Source organism: Eretmochelys imbricata, chromosome 16, assembly GCF_965152235.1.
Source record: "Eretmochelys imbricata isolate rEreImb1 chromosome 16, rEreImb1.hap1, whole genome shotgun sequence".
Lineage (NCBI taxonomy): Eukaryota > Metazoa > Chordata > Testudines > Cheloniidae > Eretmochelys > Eretmochelys imbricata.
The window spans coordinates 20,311,113-20,327,133 of NC_135587.1; the positions used below are offsets into that span (position 1 = coordinate 20,311,113).

At 43.7% G+C, this 16,021-nt stretch overlaps 1 protein-coding gene across 3 annotated transcripts in view; it reads left to right on the forward strand.

Annotated features, from left to right (window-relative positions):
- OLFM1 (olfactomedin 1) overlaps positions 1-14,708 on the forward strand; it is a 48,054-nt gene extending 33,346 nt beyond the window's left edge. For all 3 annotated transcript variants that reach the window (XM_077835912.1, XM_077835909.1, XM_077835910.1), the window contains exons 5-6: positions 7,370-7,476; positions 14,034-14,708. In XM_077835912.1, coding sequence (XP_077692038.1) covers positions 7,370-7,476; positions 14,034-14,708 — 782 coding nt within the window. The remainder of the gene's footprint in view (positions 1-7,369; positions 7,477-14,033) is intronic.
- The last annotated feature ends 1,313 nt before the right edge of the window (positions 14,709-16,021 follow it).

Consider the following 16,021-nt stretch of genomic DNA (forward strand, 5'->3'; position numbering starts at 1 on the left):
AGAATGGCAGGTCCTTCCCACAATCTACACCAATTATCCCCCCACTGGCTCAGCTCCACGTTGGGTAATTGCATTCTCCCTATATGTGCTCAGATCCTCTGCTGCTGAAAATCGGAGTAGTCCCATAGCTAAGGCTCTGGCCCGGTGCTCTTCGCTGTTGTTGAGTGGTGGTGTGTGTTGTTTACCATGCTCTATCTCCGAGGTGGTTACATTTCAGCGATGGATGAAGCGATTCTTCTGCATTGGTTATAAATGTTTTGGGGATCTGCAACAGGATAAAACATTCGAGAAAGGGTTAAGGGCTCCCTGCCAGTCACATGACTCAGCAGGGGATTTAAGGGAGAGTGTGGGCTCTTTTAGGGGGAGATTGTCTCTTGGTCTGGGGAATTGATTTATTTTGATGTCGTCTCCTGAGTTTTGTGCTTGAATGATAAATGGGCTCAGACGCAAGCACCTGAAACTGACTTAGGTGTGGTCCTGATTCCTTCCTGCGCTGATGAGAAAGCCCAGTAATTTACAGAAAACTTTGGGATAAAAAATCCCACGTAGACCAGCACAGCTGGGCAAATCATGCAGGCAACCTTCTGCAACTAGGTACTGGTATATTTTAAGTAGGTTTGCATTGGCCATGCTTACCCACTTTGGTTTTTGCTTTCTGTCGCCATTCATGCGTCTGAGTGTTCCTGGCCCAGATATTTGCAGGGAGTGAATTCTACAGCATGCGTTTGTGGGAATTGATTTTGCAATTTGTGTTTGCAGGTATTTGCCCTGGAAGTGTTTCTGTGCTTGCCCTGTCATGTAGTTTATGGGGTAAACTGCAGCTAACCAACATGGATTAAATTCCTAAGGTTCCTTGCTACTTCAGAGTATATAAAATGTGAACATAGAATTAATTGATTAAATTCATAGAAAAAAATTCAAGGAAATTTTGATCTGCTCACCGATATTCCACCGGCATAAAATGAATCCAAATTTTCTGACTAAGTTAGTTATTTGCTCAGCTCTATAACTGGGAAAAAAAAATATTTGTACTGGAGACGTGCAAAGGAACCTCAGTGCAGGATCAGGGCTCTGTTGTGGTAGGCACTGTACAGACAACAACAAAGAAACCAGTCTCTGTCTAAGCCATGCTCACAGTCTATAGGATATTTACAGAGGGTATTACTAATTTAAAATGCTACCAAGTACCTGGCGCACATTGGCCTGGCCAGCTTGAAGGTGCTAGACTCGTGACAGAGACGTCTCACGGTGTCTGAGCGCCCCCTCCCGTTTCCTTGGTATTTTTCCTCCCGTAGCCCCCATTGCTTTGAGCTCCACACTGCTGCAGAACCATTTGCTTTAAACAAAGTCCCTCCCCACCCCCCCATGCTTTTTTATTTCTCCAAAGCTTTACTGAAGAATCAATACTGAGAACATTGCCTGACCCTGGTGTGTGTGTGTGTGTGTTTATCTGTCCAAAGGCAGGTTGAGTTTGTTGTTCTGTTCACATTTTAAAAAGCTCGCTATTTATATGGCGATGTGAAGGTTTCCATTCATGCGCCGAAGAGAACTCTTGCAGAAGGAGCGAGAATATCACTCAGACTTGCTCCGTGAACTAGAGGGCAGGTTTAAGATAGCAGCTGCTTTCTGCAGGTTTGGAATTCTCTCCCTTTCCAAGCTTGCCCTTGATTCTTAAAGTGCTCCCTTTACAGGGATTAAGAAGCATGTGTGCACCCTAATATGAAATGGCGCTTGGCACAGAATAGGGAGCTGATCCCTAAAACAGAACAACAGCAACAAAACTCTGCCCCACAATTGTACAATTTAGGGACTGAAGGAGTGTGCTCTCCCCTCCCCTCACTACACACGCATTCATCCATCCCAGTAGCATTTCGATTAGCAGTCAGATTAGAGGTCTCCCCACCAGAAGACAAAGGCAAGATCAGTGCTGAGCTTTCTAGTTGCTAAAGAAAAGTCAATCTCCACCTTCAGAACTGTCCTTGCAAAGGAAGAGAGTCGATCCTGATGCCCATAATGTTACAATAGGGGTGTGTAAAATCACACTGGACTAGATGCATCTCCAATGAGTGAAAATGGAAGTGAACAAATTCAGGGCAAAAGTCTGACAGCCTTAATATGGATTGGGTAGTAGGGATGAAGACAAAGGGGGCGTCTCCCCATGCTTCCACACAGGTGCTGCAGCCTGCAAATCCACTCCCTGGCTCAAAGGGACATAACCCTTTCCCCGCTGCCACCTCCGTGCCCTGAGCTGCCTGCTGGCATCTGGGTGAGTTCCTGTTACTCCTTTAAAAGCAGATGTAAAGAGCTCGCAGTTCGGGGCGCTTGTAACCTGCACACCTCCTGGGTGTGGTGCTCTGTCCCATCTAGTGGCACCAAGACCACTTAGAAATTAATGAGTCTGCTACAGCCTTAGCTAAAGGCATGTGGCTTTTAGCTTGTGCAGTAGAGGCTCATACGCTAAGCTCCAGAGGTCCCAGGTTCAATCCCGCCAGCCGACGACCAGGGTGTTTTGGCGTTACACGCTCACTCAGGTCACAGCAGCAGCGTGCCTGCCGTGAGTGCTCCATACCCCGCGGTAGAGCCCTGCCACTGTCTTGCTGCAGGATACAAATAATTTCCTTTGACTTCCATGGGATTCCCTTTGTCCAGAGGCGTAGAATCTATCCCCAGCAGAGAAGCAAGACCCCAATTTGGCCTGTCATGCTGGTGATTCACAATAACCGTTGATTCCAAAATCAAACAAGCCCTTTGCTGTGAATCTAAAGATCCGATGGCTTTAAAATGGCTGCTTGGCCACCACACCTCACACACTGGCTGTGTAAAAAGAGGTGTTTTATCCCCTATTACAAGCCTAGTGAAGACATGACAGTTGTAGCTGGAACCCATGTTAGATGGCGGAGGTATGTCCTCGCCTCCCTCGAGGGTGATTTAGTGAAGGCAAGGCCAAAAGAAGGGACTGTTTTACACATGAGACTGAGAGCTCATCATATGGAACACCAGTGAACTGAGCCTTGAAAATCTCAGCCTTAAATCATATTTGCTGAGCCAGCCGGGATTTTAATGGCATGAGTCTGACTCCCATTCTCTAGCCCTGTGCAGTCGGGCTCTACAGGACCCCAAATAAATCTGACAAACAGTATTTGGGGAAATGTAGGCTGGAAAGGACCTCAAAAGGTCACCTAGTCCATCCCCCGAGGCTGAGGCTGGACTAAGTGTGCTTAGACCATGCCTGATAGATGTTTGTCTCACCTGTCCTTAAAAACCTCCAGTGACTGGACTTCCATAGCAGTTGTTCAGTGGTGTTTGTTTTTTCAAACCTCCTCCCTCCCTCCTTTTTTCCCCTGCATCCGGGAATAATTTGTGGAGACAACATAAAGCAAACCCAAATCATCTTATGCTAGTCTCACCACCCAGTGATTTGAAATACCCTCCAACTTGCATAACTTAAGCACCATAAATGGTTCCCTGAAGCACTAAAAGAGCAAGAGGAAAAACAAGCAGAAACCCTGAGTTATTTGGGGGTTATTCGGGTTTATCTGAATATTGGGATATTCAGTATGAAAAACATGAGTGTGAGTATAAAGAAGCATAAATATGACTGAGCCCTGCACATATTATTATTAATTATTTCTTTTGTGGTAGCACCCAGGACCCCCGGGTAGGACGCCGTTGCGCTAGGTGCTGGACAAACACAGAACAAAGAGGCGGCCCATGTATCCCTGCTGCTCTTATTTTCTGGGCCAAAAAGGGCTGAGTTTGCTACTAGACAAATACTCAGCACCTAAGAGTTTGAAAGGGTTGCTCTTTGTTGCTCAAGAGTGAACCCTAGGATGCGATTAACAAGCCTAATTTAGGAGTTCCAAAAAGAAGGCCCATTCAGTGAGGAGCTGAACATTAAAAGGCTCTATGACAGGCAATATAGTTTAGTGGTTAAATCAGCAGCCGCGGAGTTAGGAATTTTGGATTTTCGTCCCAGCACCGCCGCTGACTCATTGCACGGTCTCTCCTTGAACAAATCAGATAATTTCTTTGCGCCTCAACTTCCCAAGATGTAAAACGGGACGACAAGAGAGAACCTTAAATCACCGGGGCCTTTTGAGGCATAACTCATTAATGTATGCAAAGCAGTTTGAGAGCAGAGGCTGTATATGCGCAAATTATTTATAACCGACGGGCTATACAAGGATCCTATATTGTGAGATGCTGAGCTGGATTCACGCTGAGGGGTTTCCATGCCTAGCAGAAAGAATTCAGCACCTCACAGAGTTTTTTCCCAACACACAGTTCCTCACAGCTTATGTCGAGCAATCACTGAGCACATGGCATGAAAAAGACCATGGTGTAATATCTGTAGTTGCTTCTTGGCTGGAATGAACAAATGCCACTAAAAATTCCCAGTGCAATGCAAAGATTGGAGTTGCCCATCCAGAACAATAACACCTAATGGCTGATGTTGACTTACCTTAAGTGCAACTCAGGGAGCTAAATCAATTGTACATCTGATTTTTAATCTGAGGGTCCAGGGTACAAGTCTTGTTCAAGTGGTAGGTTCTTAATCTACATGATAAATTTGTGAATAGGATTGCATGATGGGGTTATCTGTGACAGCAGGGACTGGACTCAGAGACCCGGGGGAGTCCTTCCAGTCCTATGTTTCTAATTCCTGACAGCGTAGCTCAAATTTTTTAGATTTTGCCCACTGGCATCTGAGGCTCGTGACAGATTTAAACCATGAGAGAGACATCTAGCCTGGAATACGATCAGCCCTTGTGCCCCGCTGGGAAACTGTTATAAATGTGTCTCCAGCTAAATGCGTAGTGAGCCATAGCCTAACTACTTGCAAACAGCACCAGTTTACCGGTATAAGCTTTTTTTAAAAAAAAAAAAAAAAATCAATGGGCTTTATACCAGTATTCTTTCCAGGAAAATAGAGGGAAAGTGTTTAAATTGACAGCAATGGAGAGGTATGAGAATTGCAGGGCGCAGTAGACAGAGGCTGGTCCTGTGCAGGAAAATTTGCAAGAAATTACCCGCATATTCTTTTAACTCTTTTTATTCTTCCACCAATACCTCATCCTCATCCGTGGCTGAGAGGGATTTAGGCTGAGTTCAGTCCGTGTCAAGAAGCGTTCATCGTGCAATCCACATTGTGGGCTGCATGGACGCTCGGCTTTTTGGCTGGTGTAACTAAGACAGTCCTAGAGGCCTAAGTTACAGTAGCCTCGCTGGGCTGGCCGATGGGCTACAGGGTGGCCCAGAATTTCCACAGAGCTGCATGATGTTTCTGTGTCCCTGTCCCTGAGGTGTTCCTCCCACCTCCAGCCACATCCACAGCATGTCCCTCATGCTAGGGCTTGGGAGGGGGGCCTCAGAAGGCTGCTTTACGGCTATCTTTCACAGCATCTCTCAGCCACATACAGGGCTTTTAGGGAAAATTTAGGGTCCTTGTTCACTGCTCAGTGTAAAGGGGCTGAAGCAGAGGTAACAATCTCAGCCACTACTGAATAGCTAAGAAGCCCTCCAGTTGGCTAATTAGAACAGACCAAGTGGGAACTCAAAGAATAGATATCCCAGAAATCTTAGGTGTGTACTTAATAACAGCTTCAAATCAAAGGCCTGATCTGAACTGCTGTAAACCAGCACAGCTTCATTTACTTCATTTACAGCCAACTTACACCTGAGGGATCTGGCCCCTGATTTCCAGTTTTGGCTAAAGAAACCATGTTTGCTGCAGTTCAATTCAAGCCTCAAAATCCATTGACCATAGCCTACGCTCCACTTTGCCACTGAGACCTTCTCCTTGACTGAAGAGTCACAGGTGTAAAAACCTCCAGATAAGAGCCAGTGAACACCTTCCTGAGTTTCGTTTGCGTTGTTATCCATGTTCGTCTGCCCTGATGTCGGCTCATTAAGGACATGGTTCTACAGGGGCTGCTTTGCAGAGCTGGTGCAAGGGTTTTAAATGACGGCTCCTGTAGCGGTCTCAGTCTGTTCAGTCTCAGTCTGCAGATTCTGCTGCTGCATCTTACTTTGACCTTCCCCTTGTTCTTTCGTGCGTGTATGCGAGCGTTTCAATGGCCTGAGGTGGCAGTGTTCGTGAAACTTGTGGGCATTGTTGTAAATGTGACATCACCATAGGGCTATATTTTAGACATTAAGATTGAAGCACGGAAGACATTTATTCATCTGAATCCTGAGAAAGATACAAGATTATATTTTACTATGTGGGACCATGGAAGAGAGAGATTGATACAGGAAATTGAAGCAGCAAGGAGAATGGATGAGTGGTTAAGACATCAGAGCCAGATTTTTAAAGGTATTTAGTCACAGATAGGTGCCTTTTCAAAAGGGTGTAGGCATGGAACTCCCCTTGAATTCAGTGGGTTTGAAGTCAATGGGAGTTAGGAGCCTAGGTGCTTTGGAAAATCCTGCTAGGTGCCTATCCACATCCTGAGGCATCTAAATACCTTTAAAAAATCTGGCCCTTAGACTTTAGTTCCAATATGCATGTGTCCAAGTAGGTTCAAATCCCAGTTCTGGTAAGCTCACTAGCTTGGGCAGTGGTTATATCACTAGACTAGTGATCGGGAGATCTGGCCACAATTCCTGGCTCTGCCACAGACTCACTGCGTGACCACGGGCAGATCACTAAGGCCAGATTTTCGGAGATGCCGACCACCTAAAACTCCAGGTAAAGCCAATGGCAGCGGCAGGGGTGCAGTGCCTCTAAAACTCATGTCCTTAATCTTGCTGTGTTTCAATTCCCCATCTGTACAAATGAGGTAGCAAGAATTCCCTACCTCACAGCGGGTTGTGTGTGAGGAAAAGACATTACTGTTTGTGAAGTGCTTAGATACTACGGTGCTGGACACTTGATCGATAGGTACAGGTAGATAGTTTTGCTGGGAAGATAAGTATATTTATATAAAATGCCCCACTTTTTTAACCTGTCAGAGGAATGTTTGGAGACTCAAAATGAGCAGCACCAGGTCTATTACAGCAAAACTGAGCAGTCACTATTCAGGCTAATTTCTCAGCCTGATGCCAGCTAACTCTTCTCCTCATTTGCTAGTCTGCAACATTCGCAGCACGTCTGTTTTCAGGAAAGTTCATTTTCTTAGGGGCACTGCGGTAAGGACAATTGTTATTGAGTGGAATGAAACAAACAAAAGCATCCAACAGCTGTTCGCAATCTAATTGTCCTTAATTAAACTAGCTCCCTCGCAACTGGAGAGAGGCAATGTCCCAGCAACACGGGCGAGTCTTAATGCCCGTGTCACTCCTCAGAGCTGCTAAGTTCTGAATGTCTCAGGTCTGCCACACACGCTGAAGCCTAATCGTTGCTCACTGACTTTCCGCTCTTTTACAGCTTGTGGGAAGCTGACTGGAATCAGTGACCCAGTCACAATAAAAACCTCTGGATCGAGGTTTGGATCGTGGATGACAGACCCTTTAGCTCCAGAAGGTGAAAACAAGGTAAGAGTCCAGTATTCCCGTCTCCCCGTCCCACACGCAGCATGTCCCGCGTTACTCCGAGCTCTTTGCATCAAAGCACTGGGACTCTGAATAGAGGTCCACCATCACATGTCCAGTCCAGTGCCCACTGAAGACAGTGGAAAGACTAGATGCATCTGAGCTTTATTGACCCTGTCTGCACTGCATGCATATCCACGCAGCACTTATTAAACTCATAAGGTCCTGCTCAGCAGGTGCTGGGCTGCGTGTCAAACCTGGAATGGACTCTCTAAAGGCTGCCTCTTCTTCGATTGGCCCAAAGGCAGGGGAGTTGGAGGGATTGACCACAAGTCATTACAACCCACGCACATTGTAACTTCTTGAAGCTTTGCCTCTTGGTTGGTTTTTTGGGTTTGTTGTTGTTGTTGTTTTTTGAGAGAGGGAGATTTACTTATTTATTTTATTCCTTACATTATTTTTTATGTTAATTTTACTGCTCACGGAAAAGTTCCAGACTCGCAGCCACTGGAGTTCTCTCTTTATCCATTGGTAACGATGGGTCACATTTCCCCCCCCTCCACCACAGTCTGTCTCAACTCTGGCATGCAGGCGGTGCCCCTTGGAGGAGAGGATAGTACCATTTCCATAGGGGTCAGTCCATCCTCAATCTGTTGACTGAGAATGCCAACCAAGCTTGCCTGTTAGGGCCGATTACCATTGTGTTCTTAATGGAGAGGACATGAGTGCACTAGGAACTGGACTGAGACCCATCAAACTCATTCTAGGCAGGGCCGGCTCCAGGCACCAGCGTTCCAAGCAGGCGCTTAGAGCAGCAGCCAGAAAGGGGCGGCAGAGTTTCTGCGGTGGCGGCAATTCGGCTGCAGCTTCTCCATTCTGCTGGCCACGGCGGCAATTTGGCGGCAGCTTCTCTCCCTCCTTCCATCCACGGCGGCAATTTGGTGGAGACAGGTTTTTTCACTGCTTGGGGTGGCAAAACCGGTAGAGCCGGCCCTGATTCTAGGCAGGCTACTCAACATCTGTAATTATTTTTATTAACTTATAAAGCACCTTCCTAGGGGGCTCAGTAAAACAGTGGCCTTATTTCTGGCTGGATACCTGGATGCAAATTCCAAGCATGTTACAAGTGCAAAGTGTGCTCTAGGAGCTTCTCATGATCAGCTTTGAGTTAAAATCCATTTGCTGTTTATTGCTCTGATGAGTACACATTTCTGTTTAGCCCCCTCATGGCAACAGCCCGCTCTCTATAAAATTAATGTTCCCTTAGATTTTTTTTTAAAGGCCTCCCTGTCTGAGGCTTCCATATTTTCTAAAGCATAATGAACAGATATGTGTCCTCTACAAAGCAGATGAGAGGGAGACTCCAATAATTGGCTTGTCATTCAAGTCTAGATTTATTTGTCATGCTTTGACAAAATTCACACAAGTGTAGATGATGGCTCAAGTTGCAGGTCCATATAGAATCAGGCCCATAGTTATTAGCCAACAGGAAGGGACCATCAAAGTCCCATTAATTTCTATAACACTGCTGCTCATCTCTCAGATAAAGTCATCTGACCAAGCTACATCTTCCCTCCTCCTTCTTCCTCCACCTTCATTGCTGTGTAGAATTAATTTGCTGCATCAGGGGAGGTTTTTGTTTTGTTCTGTTTTGGTCTTTTCAGTTCAGACTGTGCAGCTCTGCTCACAAAGAGGTACGAAGCGAATAACTAGCTGAAAATCAATCTAGGTTTCCAATGAGTGATGGAATGGAAAATATCTGAAGGCATTTGCTGAGGACATTGTAGGATGCAAAACAAACAAAGAAAAAAGCTTGGCTAAATGGAAATTCACTATTGGTTAATGCAGCCTTAGTCAGAGAGGCGGGGCAGCCGCACAGTTAAGGCAGGGTGGGAGGGCAAATTAATTTAATAGCTCGCTCTTTGTTTGGGTTCTCTGGCTGAGACTGGGAAGAAGTCTACTAGAAAGAAGATACCTACTGATGATTCCAAAGTCAATTTCAGTTAGGAGAAGCTTCTTAGCTCTGAACATGTGCATTAAACCAAGGGCACTATGCAGAGGGAGAGACAGTCTGTCCCTTCCTCTCTCCAACTTAATCTGTTTAGTTTATTAAAAAGAAGGGGCGACTTGATTATAGTGTATAAATATCTTCACAGAGAGACAATATTGGGTACTAAAGGGCTCTTTACTGTAGCAGAGTGAGGCATAACAAGAACCATTGTCTGAAAGCTGAAGCCAGACAAATTCAGATTGGAAATAAGGCAGAGGTTTTTTAACACTGAGGGTGATTAACCAAGGGGAGTGGTGGATTCTGCATCTCTTGGTGTTTTCAGATCAAGATGGGATGCCTTTCTGGAAGAGATGCTTTAATGAACAAACAAGTTATTGAGTTCAATACAGGGGTAACTGGGAGAAATGTACTGGCCTGTGATATATAGGAAGTCAGACTAGATGACCTAATGGTCCCTTCTGGCCTTAAACTCTATGCATCTATGAAATTCCAGTTCCTTGCCTGCCCCTTAGTTGCCTTGCCCAAGAGACTCTGAGTCAACTGCAAGATCCAAAATCCCGATGAAAGGGGTTTTATTTTAGTCCCAGGCATCCCTGTTACAGGCATCAGTGGTACAAACCTTAAGAAATGATGAGAGATTATGTCAAAAGGAACAAGCCTCTGTTGCCATATAATGATAAATGTCAAGCTGAAGCTAAAATGCTTATTTTCAAGGCTGGGACACCATGATCTGGTGACAAACTTTCATTACAAGTTTATTGCTGTTGTACCTTCTAACTGATGCAGATTTAATCACTTTATCTGATGGAGGTTGGTGCAACAGAGCGACAGTATCTCGTTGCTCATTATTCTTCTGCTGTGTGCTGTTTGGATCTCAGAGCAGACCTATTGTATTCTGCCGTCAGTCTGGGCCTTGCTTATCCATAAGCTTACAGGGATTTTTAAAGTACATAATCAATGAAGTTGTCTGGCTGGCTTGCTAATTTAAGGTCTTATGGTCAGCTGTTTAGCAAGAGGATTGGCTGCACAGGATCCATCTGATATGACTTCTGACAATAACTAAACCAAATTTTATGCTCATCATCATTAAAAATGTAATTATGGAGCAGAACCAGAACCCTGTACCCTTATCACTTCTCATTTCACTCTCGATAAGACACAGGATTATTCTGCTGGGGCTACGTTTTGGAGTATTTACTCAGTCCACTGATGTTAGTGCAGCTACTCCAGATTTACACTGGTGCAAGAGGAGAATCCGGCCCATTACATTTTCAAAACAAACTCTAATTGGCTGATTGCATTATAAGGGCCTTCCGTGGTTCCTAGCATCTTCAGAAAGCTATTTGTCTGTCATTATTATTAATTATTTGCATTATCTTAGCACTTAGGAGGCCTCTCTTTAATAGCTGTCACACATAATTTCTTTTCTCCAGTAGACAATATTTTTTAGTGTAGGTAGGAAGGGAGCAACAAGGTTTTCTAAGGACTTAGCCCAAGTTTAGAAGTACGTGTATTATTTACAGTAGATTTTATTTAAAACATACACATCTATGAATTTCATGGGTTAAGTGGCAGAGTTTGAAGTCAATGGTGGGTTACATCACAATGCTCAATACGTTTGGTGGGTGTTCTTCTGTTCAGGTCCCTAAATGACTCATTTGTTCATGTCATAATATCCCTGAAAACAATTGGGCAGGATTGTGAGTCTCTCCGGAGAAGTCCGGCAATGAAATGGCAGGCGGCCGTTGAAGTCTGGGATTGATGTGTGCTGGCAGAGCTGTGTGTGGAAGAAGCTAACTCAAAGCCAGATTGCACTACGCCTGGCTCGAGACAATGCTATCAATCTCTTGTTTTCTGAAGCAAGGAATCTCAGCAGATTCAGCCACCCTAAAATGTTAGCATTATAGCAAGGTTTTCTGCTTTTATGGTTTTAAAAATATCCACAGAGTTTGGCATGTATTACTTTTTAATGCTAAATAATGAAACAGGAGCTGCAGAGCAATAAGATGGCTCAGTTTTCATTTTTTTATAACATTGCCATTTCCTGGATAAATTCAGTTTAAGGTAAGATGTTCTTTAACCCCAAAATTGGAACCCCTAATTCAATAAACTCCACCTTTGAAGGGGGAAATTCCATATCCCTTCTCCCAAGATGTCCTGTCTCTACCATCCTGCTGACGGGCTCAGTGTCTTGTTCCATCTGGGACCTTCTGACACCCATCTCAGGCCCATCAAAGGAGGGGCATGGAACACTGCAGTTGTGCATACATCCTTCATCCATGTTTGCAGAATGTTTCAAACCTGGGCTGTGTTTGAAATTCAGTGCAGATGTTTTGCAGAGCTCTCAAGTTAATTTGCCATTCTAAGATAAACAGCCAAACACAATGTGTGGATGTTTATATCCATATGAGAGCAGATGACTTCATAGGACCCTGGCAATGGTGGCATGGTGGGATTCTGATCAGTGGATGTTTTATGCATTTACAGTTACATCTACTGTATGTTTGGTTACACAAATCAGTGCAGCTTCTTCTGGAAGCAGCATAATTATCTTTTACATCTTTGATCAAAACAAGGGCTGTGTGAAATTGACAAATACTTCACGGGACATTTTTTGAGGATAGCTAATCAAACTAGAGATGGGCTCGAAGCAGGGGGTTCAATCCAAACCCTTTCAAAATTTCAGATGGTGAAGCAGATTAGATTAAAATCTCTGGGTTTGATTCCATCCCTTACAGTTCTGATTCCAGAGCAGATTCAGAATCAATTTAGACTGAGTCAAAATCTCATGAAATCAGTCAGTACTCTTCAATTTAAGTCTGAATTCCTGGAGTAAAATCCTCACCCTAAAAGTTCTGTTGTTGACTTCATTGGGGCCAGAATCTCAAACTAAAATCTGAATCCCAAACCCTACTCTAATCCAGATATGGGTTTTAACACTGTCTTCTTGACAAGTTCTTCAAAAAAGAACTAGATAAATTCATGGAGGACAGGTCCATCAACAGTTATTAGCCAGGATGGGCAGGGATGGTGTCACTAGCCTCTGTTTGCCAGAAGCTGGGAATGAGCGACAGGGGATGGATCACTTGGTGATGACCTGTTCTGTTCATTCCCTCTGGGGCACCTGGCACTGGCCACTGTCGGAAGATAGGATACTGGGCTAGATGGATCTTTGGTCTGACCGAGGATGGTTGTTCTTATGTTCTTATGCATATCTGCAGTTAACATGAATTTTCCCATTGATACCTAACTGCTCAATCTTCCTGCACAGAACTTGATGGAGGTTTTGCAAGGACCATACAGACAAAAGTTGTATTTGTTTAAGACGTACAAATACACCTCCTAAAAGTCATTTCTACTCCTATTTCATATATTATCTCTCCTCCAGCTCAGACAATTTCTGATCTAGAAAACAGCTGTCTTTCTGTTAGGCAGCTGCATACAAAATGTCGTCAGTAGGACAGATTTTTTTTTCTCCACGCTCACTGTATTGCTTGATAATTTGCTTCAGTCTTGGTTGCAAATGACTAACACATGTTGTAAGGAGTCTAGACCGTGTCCCTAGTGAACTGGCATTTAAGTAATAATCTAAAATATCTCCACCATCAACTAATGATCTAACAATAGTGAGATTTTGATGTCTTTATCTATTGTGTTGTAACAGCCTCGCTTTGAGCTTTTGATGCAGGAGAGCATGATTTTTAAACGGATAAGGACTTTCCAATGAATTTCTGTGACACTGAGCAATTGCATTCATATTCTTGTGTATGCCAAATTAATGGAGTTCCACGCATCAGATGATATAATTTAATAAATGCTGCCCTGATGAGGCCTACAGGAAGCAAAAAAGAGGCATCAACAATATATTGTTTTTATCCCAGCAGACTGAGATGTTATTGCCCTTTCAAAGGACAAAGACAACTACCTGGTACTTCAAGGCAACAGCTTAAACTACAGAGCTGCTGGAAAGATGTTAGCTTCCCCGTCTTGGAAAGCTTTTGTGTGCTAGTTAATTCAATCAGTTGTTTTTTTAGATTGTGGACCTATTTTTTTGATCATTGGTAGCATCCTCCAAATACATCATTTTCAAGCAGGTTGTCAATTACAGCCTCTCTTCCTAGCAATTTGCTCTGGATTTCTTGTGACCCTTGGTGTCTGTCCATGAGAAAACCTACTGTTAATAACTGCAGGACTCCGTGTCATTCTCTGAATAATCAGGGTCTTGGAATGTGTGTTCTGGTGATGAGCTGGAGGGCAACACTTCTAGAACCAGTGAGGCCAGAAAGAGTCTGTCCATTCCTTGTGGGTATAATGAGACACAGTGGGAAAAGAGAGACAGGCTTTTCTCCTCAAAGTGAGGCTTCCTTAGTTTAGTCTTCAGAATGTTCCCTTCTAACATCTCGTTTAATTTCTAAGGTAACTTATGATGGTGTCGCGCTACATATCTTCTAGAAGAGGGGGTGGAAAATCTCTCTATATATTGCTCATTTGTTATGGTGGTTCTCTGTCTGCTGCCTTCTAACATGAAATGTTTCCATTGTTTGCCTAGGTCTGGTACATGGATAGCTACCACAACAACCGCTTTGTCCGAGAGTACAAAAGCATGTCGGATTTCATGAATACAGACAATTTCACCTCTCACCGTCTCCCTCACCCCTGGTCTGGCACCGGCCAAGTGGTCTACAATGGCTCGATCTATTTTAACAAATACCAAAGCCACATAATCATCAGGTTTGATTTGAAAACGGAGAGCATCCTCAAGACTCGCAGCCTGGATTATGCTGGTTACAACAACATGTACCACTATGCCTGGGGTGGCCATTCTGACATTGACCTCATGGTGGATGAAAATGGCTTGTGGGCTGTTTATGCTACCAATCAAAACGCGGGGAACATTGTTATTAGCAAGCTGGACCCCAACACCCTGCAGAGCCTGCAGACCTGGAACACCAGCTATCCGAAACGCAGCGCTGGTGAGGCCTTTATCATCTGCGGCACGCTCTACGTCACCAACGGGTACTCCGGAGGAACCAAGGTGCACTATGCTTACCAGACCAATGCCTCCACTTACGAGTACATTGACATCCCATTCCAAAACAAATATTCACACATTTCCATGTTAGACTACAACCCTAAGGACCGAGCCCTCTACGCTTGGAACAACGGGCATCAGATACTTTACAACGTCACCCTCTTCCACGTCATCAGGTCTGATGAATTGTAGTCCACTTTTGTCTAGAAACTAATTTAAAAAAAATTACTAATATCAAGGAAACGCACTTATTAAAAAACAGCTGCCAAAATAAAGAACAACTGCACAGAGGATTATACAGCATACACCTGACATCAGCATTACGTCTACATTTCTAGAAGTCCAAGCCTGTGTTGTATAGACTTAAGAATAATCATATACTTGCAGCTGGAACTGCACTTAAAGAAACACTGAAGTTTTTGTTTTGCTTTTGGTTCCAATAGCAAATCTCCAGTACATGCTAAAGAAGTAAGGCAATGACTGTTGGAAATTATCACTGGGGAGTCTCTCTCTGTCATGTGAGTTGCATGGACATTTTCCTACATCAAGGTCAGCTATGATGGATGTGTGATTTGTATTTTAAGTGGAAAAGCTGACCCCCTCCAGGGAGTGTTTGGTTAAGACTAACACTGGTTAGTTTTACTTGCATTCCATTGCAGCTACTGTCTCTCAACTGTGTTTTTGTCTCTTAGATTAACTGTGCTGAGACCCAAAGTAGCTCATGGATCTGTGTCTTAGTAACTATTAACCACGATGGTTTAAGTATGTATTATGAACAAGTTGTTGTATCCATATTGTTTGAACTTATGTATTCAGCAAATATACTGTATCATGTATGTCTGTTATTTACCAGAGGTGGCAAAACTTTGTATGTCTAGTTTATGCAATGAATGTTGTAAATGCAATGATGTAGTTTGGGTTAATAAATGATGGTTTCGTTTCTAAAAAAATGACAATGAATCAGTGTTCACCCCTAATACACAGGTAACCAATTTCATGTTGCTAATTTTAAAAATATTCTCTTACTATTATAATATCTACACAGCATTATGATTGATGGAAATAGCTTCTGTGGATATTCTGTGGCATCAGATTCCCATAAGAAGTCTTAGGAGGATGGGCTTGTGAAGGAAATTAATTTTTTTAAAGAGGAAAACTTTGTACTATCCACAGTTATCTAAGGAACAATAAAACTATTAGGAGACTTCCCTGTTTTGTTTATTGTGTACTGGCTCTGTGTATGTAGGGGATGGAACAGTAGTAAATTAGAGAGACAAATTCTGTTCTCAGTTATAGCTTTGTGCAACCATCTTGTGTTGGGGTAACTAAAAGGGGGAAAATGGCCTCCTGTGTACAACAGCTGGCACCAGGCAGCAGCATCAGGAATTTCAAAGGGTAGTCTGCTTTGCAGTGTGCATCATTCAGAGAATCAGGCAGATGCTCTCTCAGTTGCAGGACTTATGCATACGTTTAGATTATGGTGTATGCAACACTGCCCGTGAACT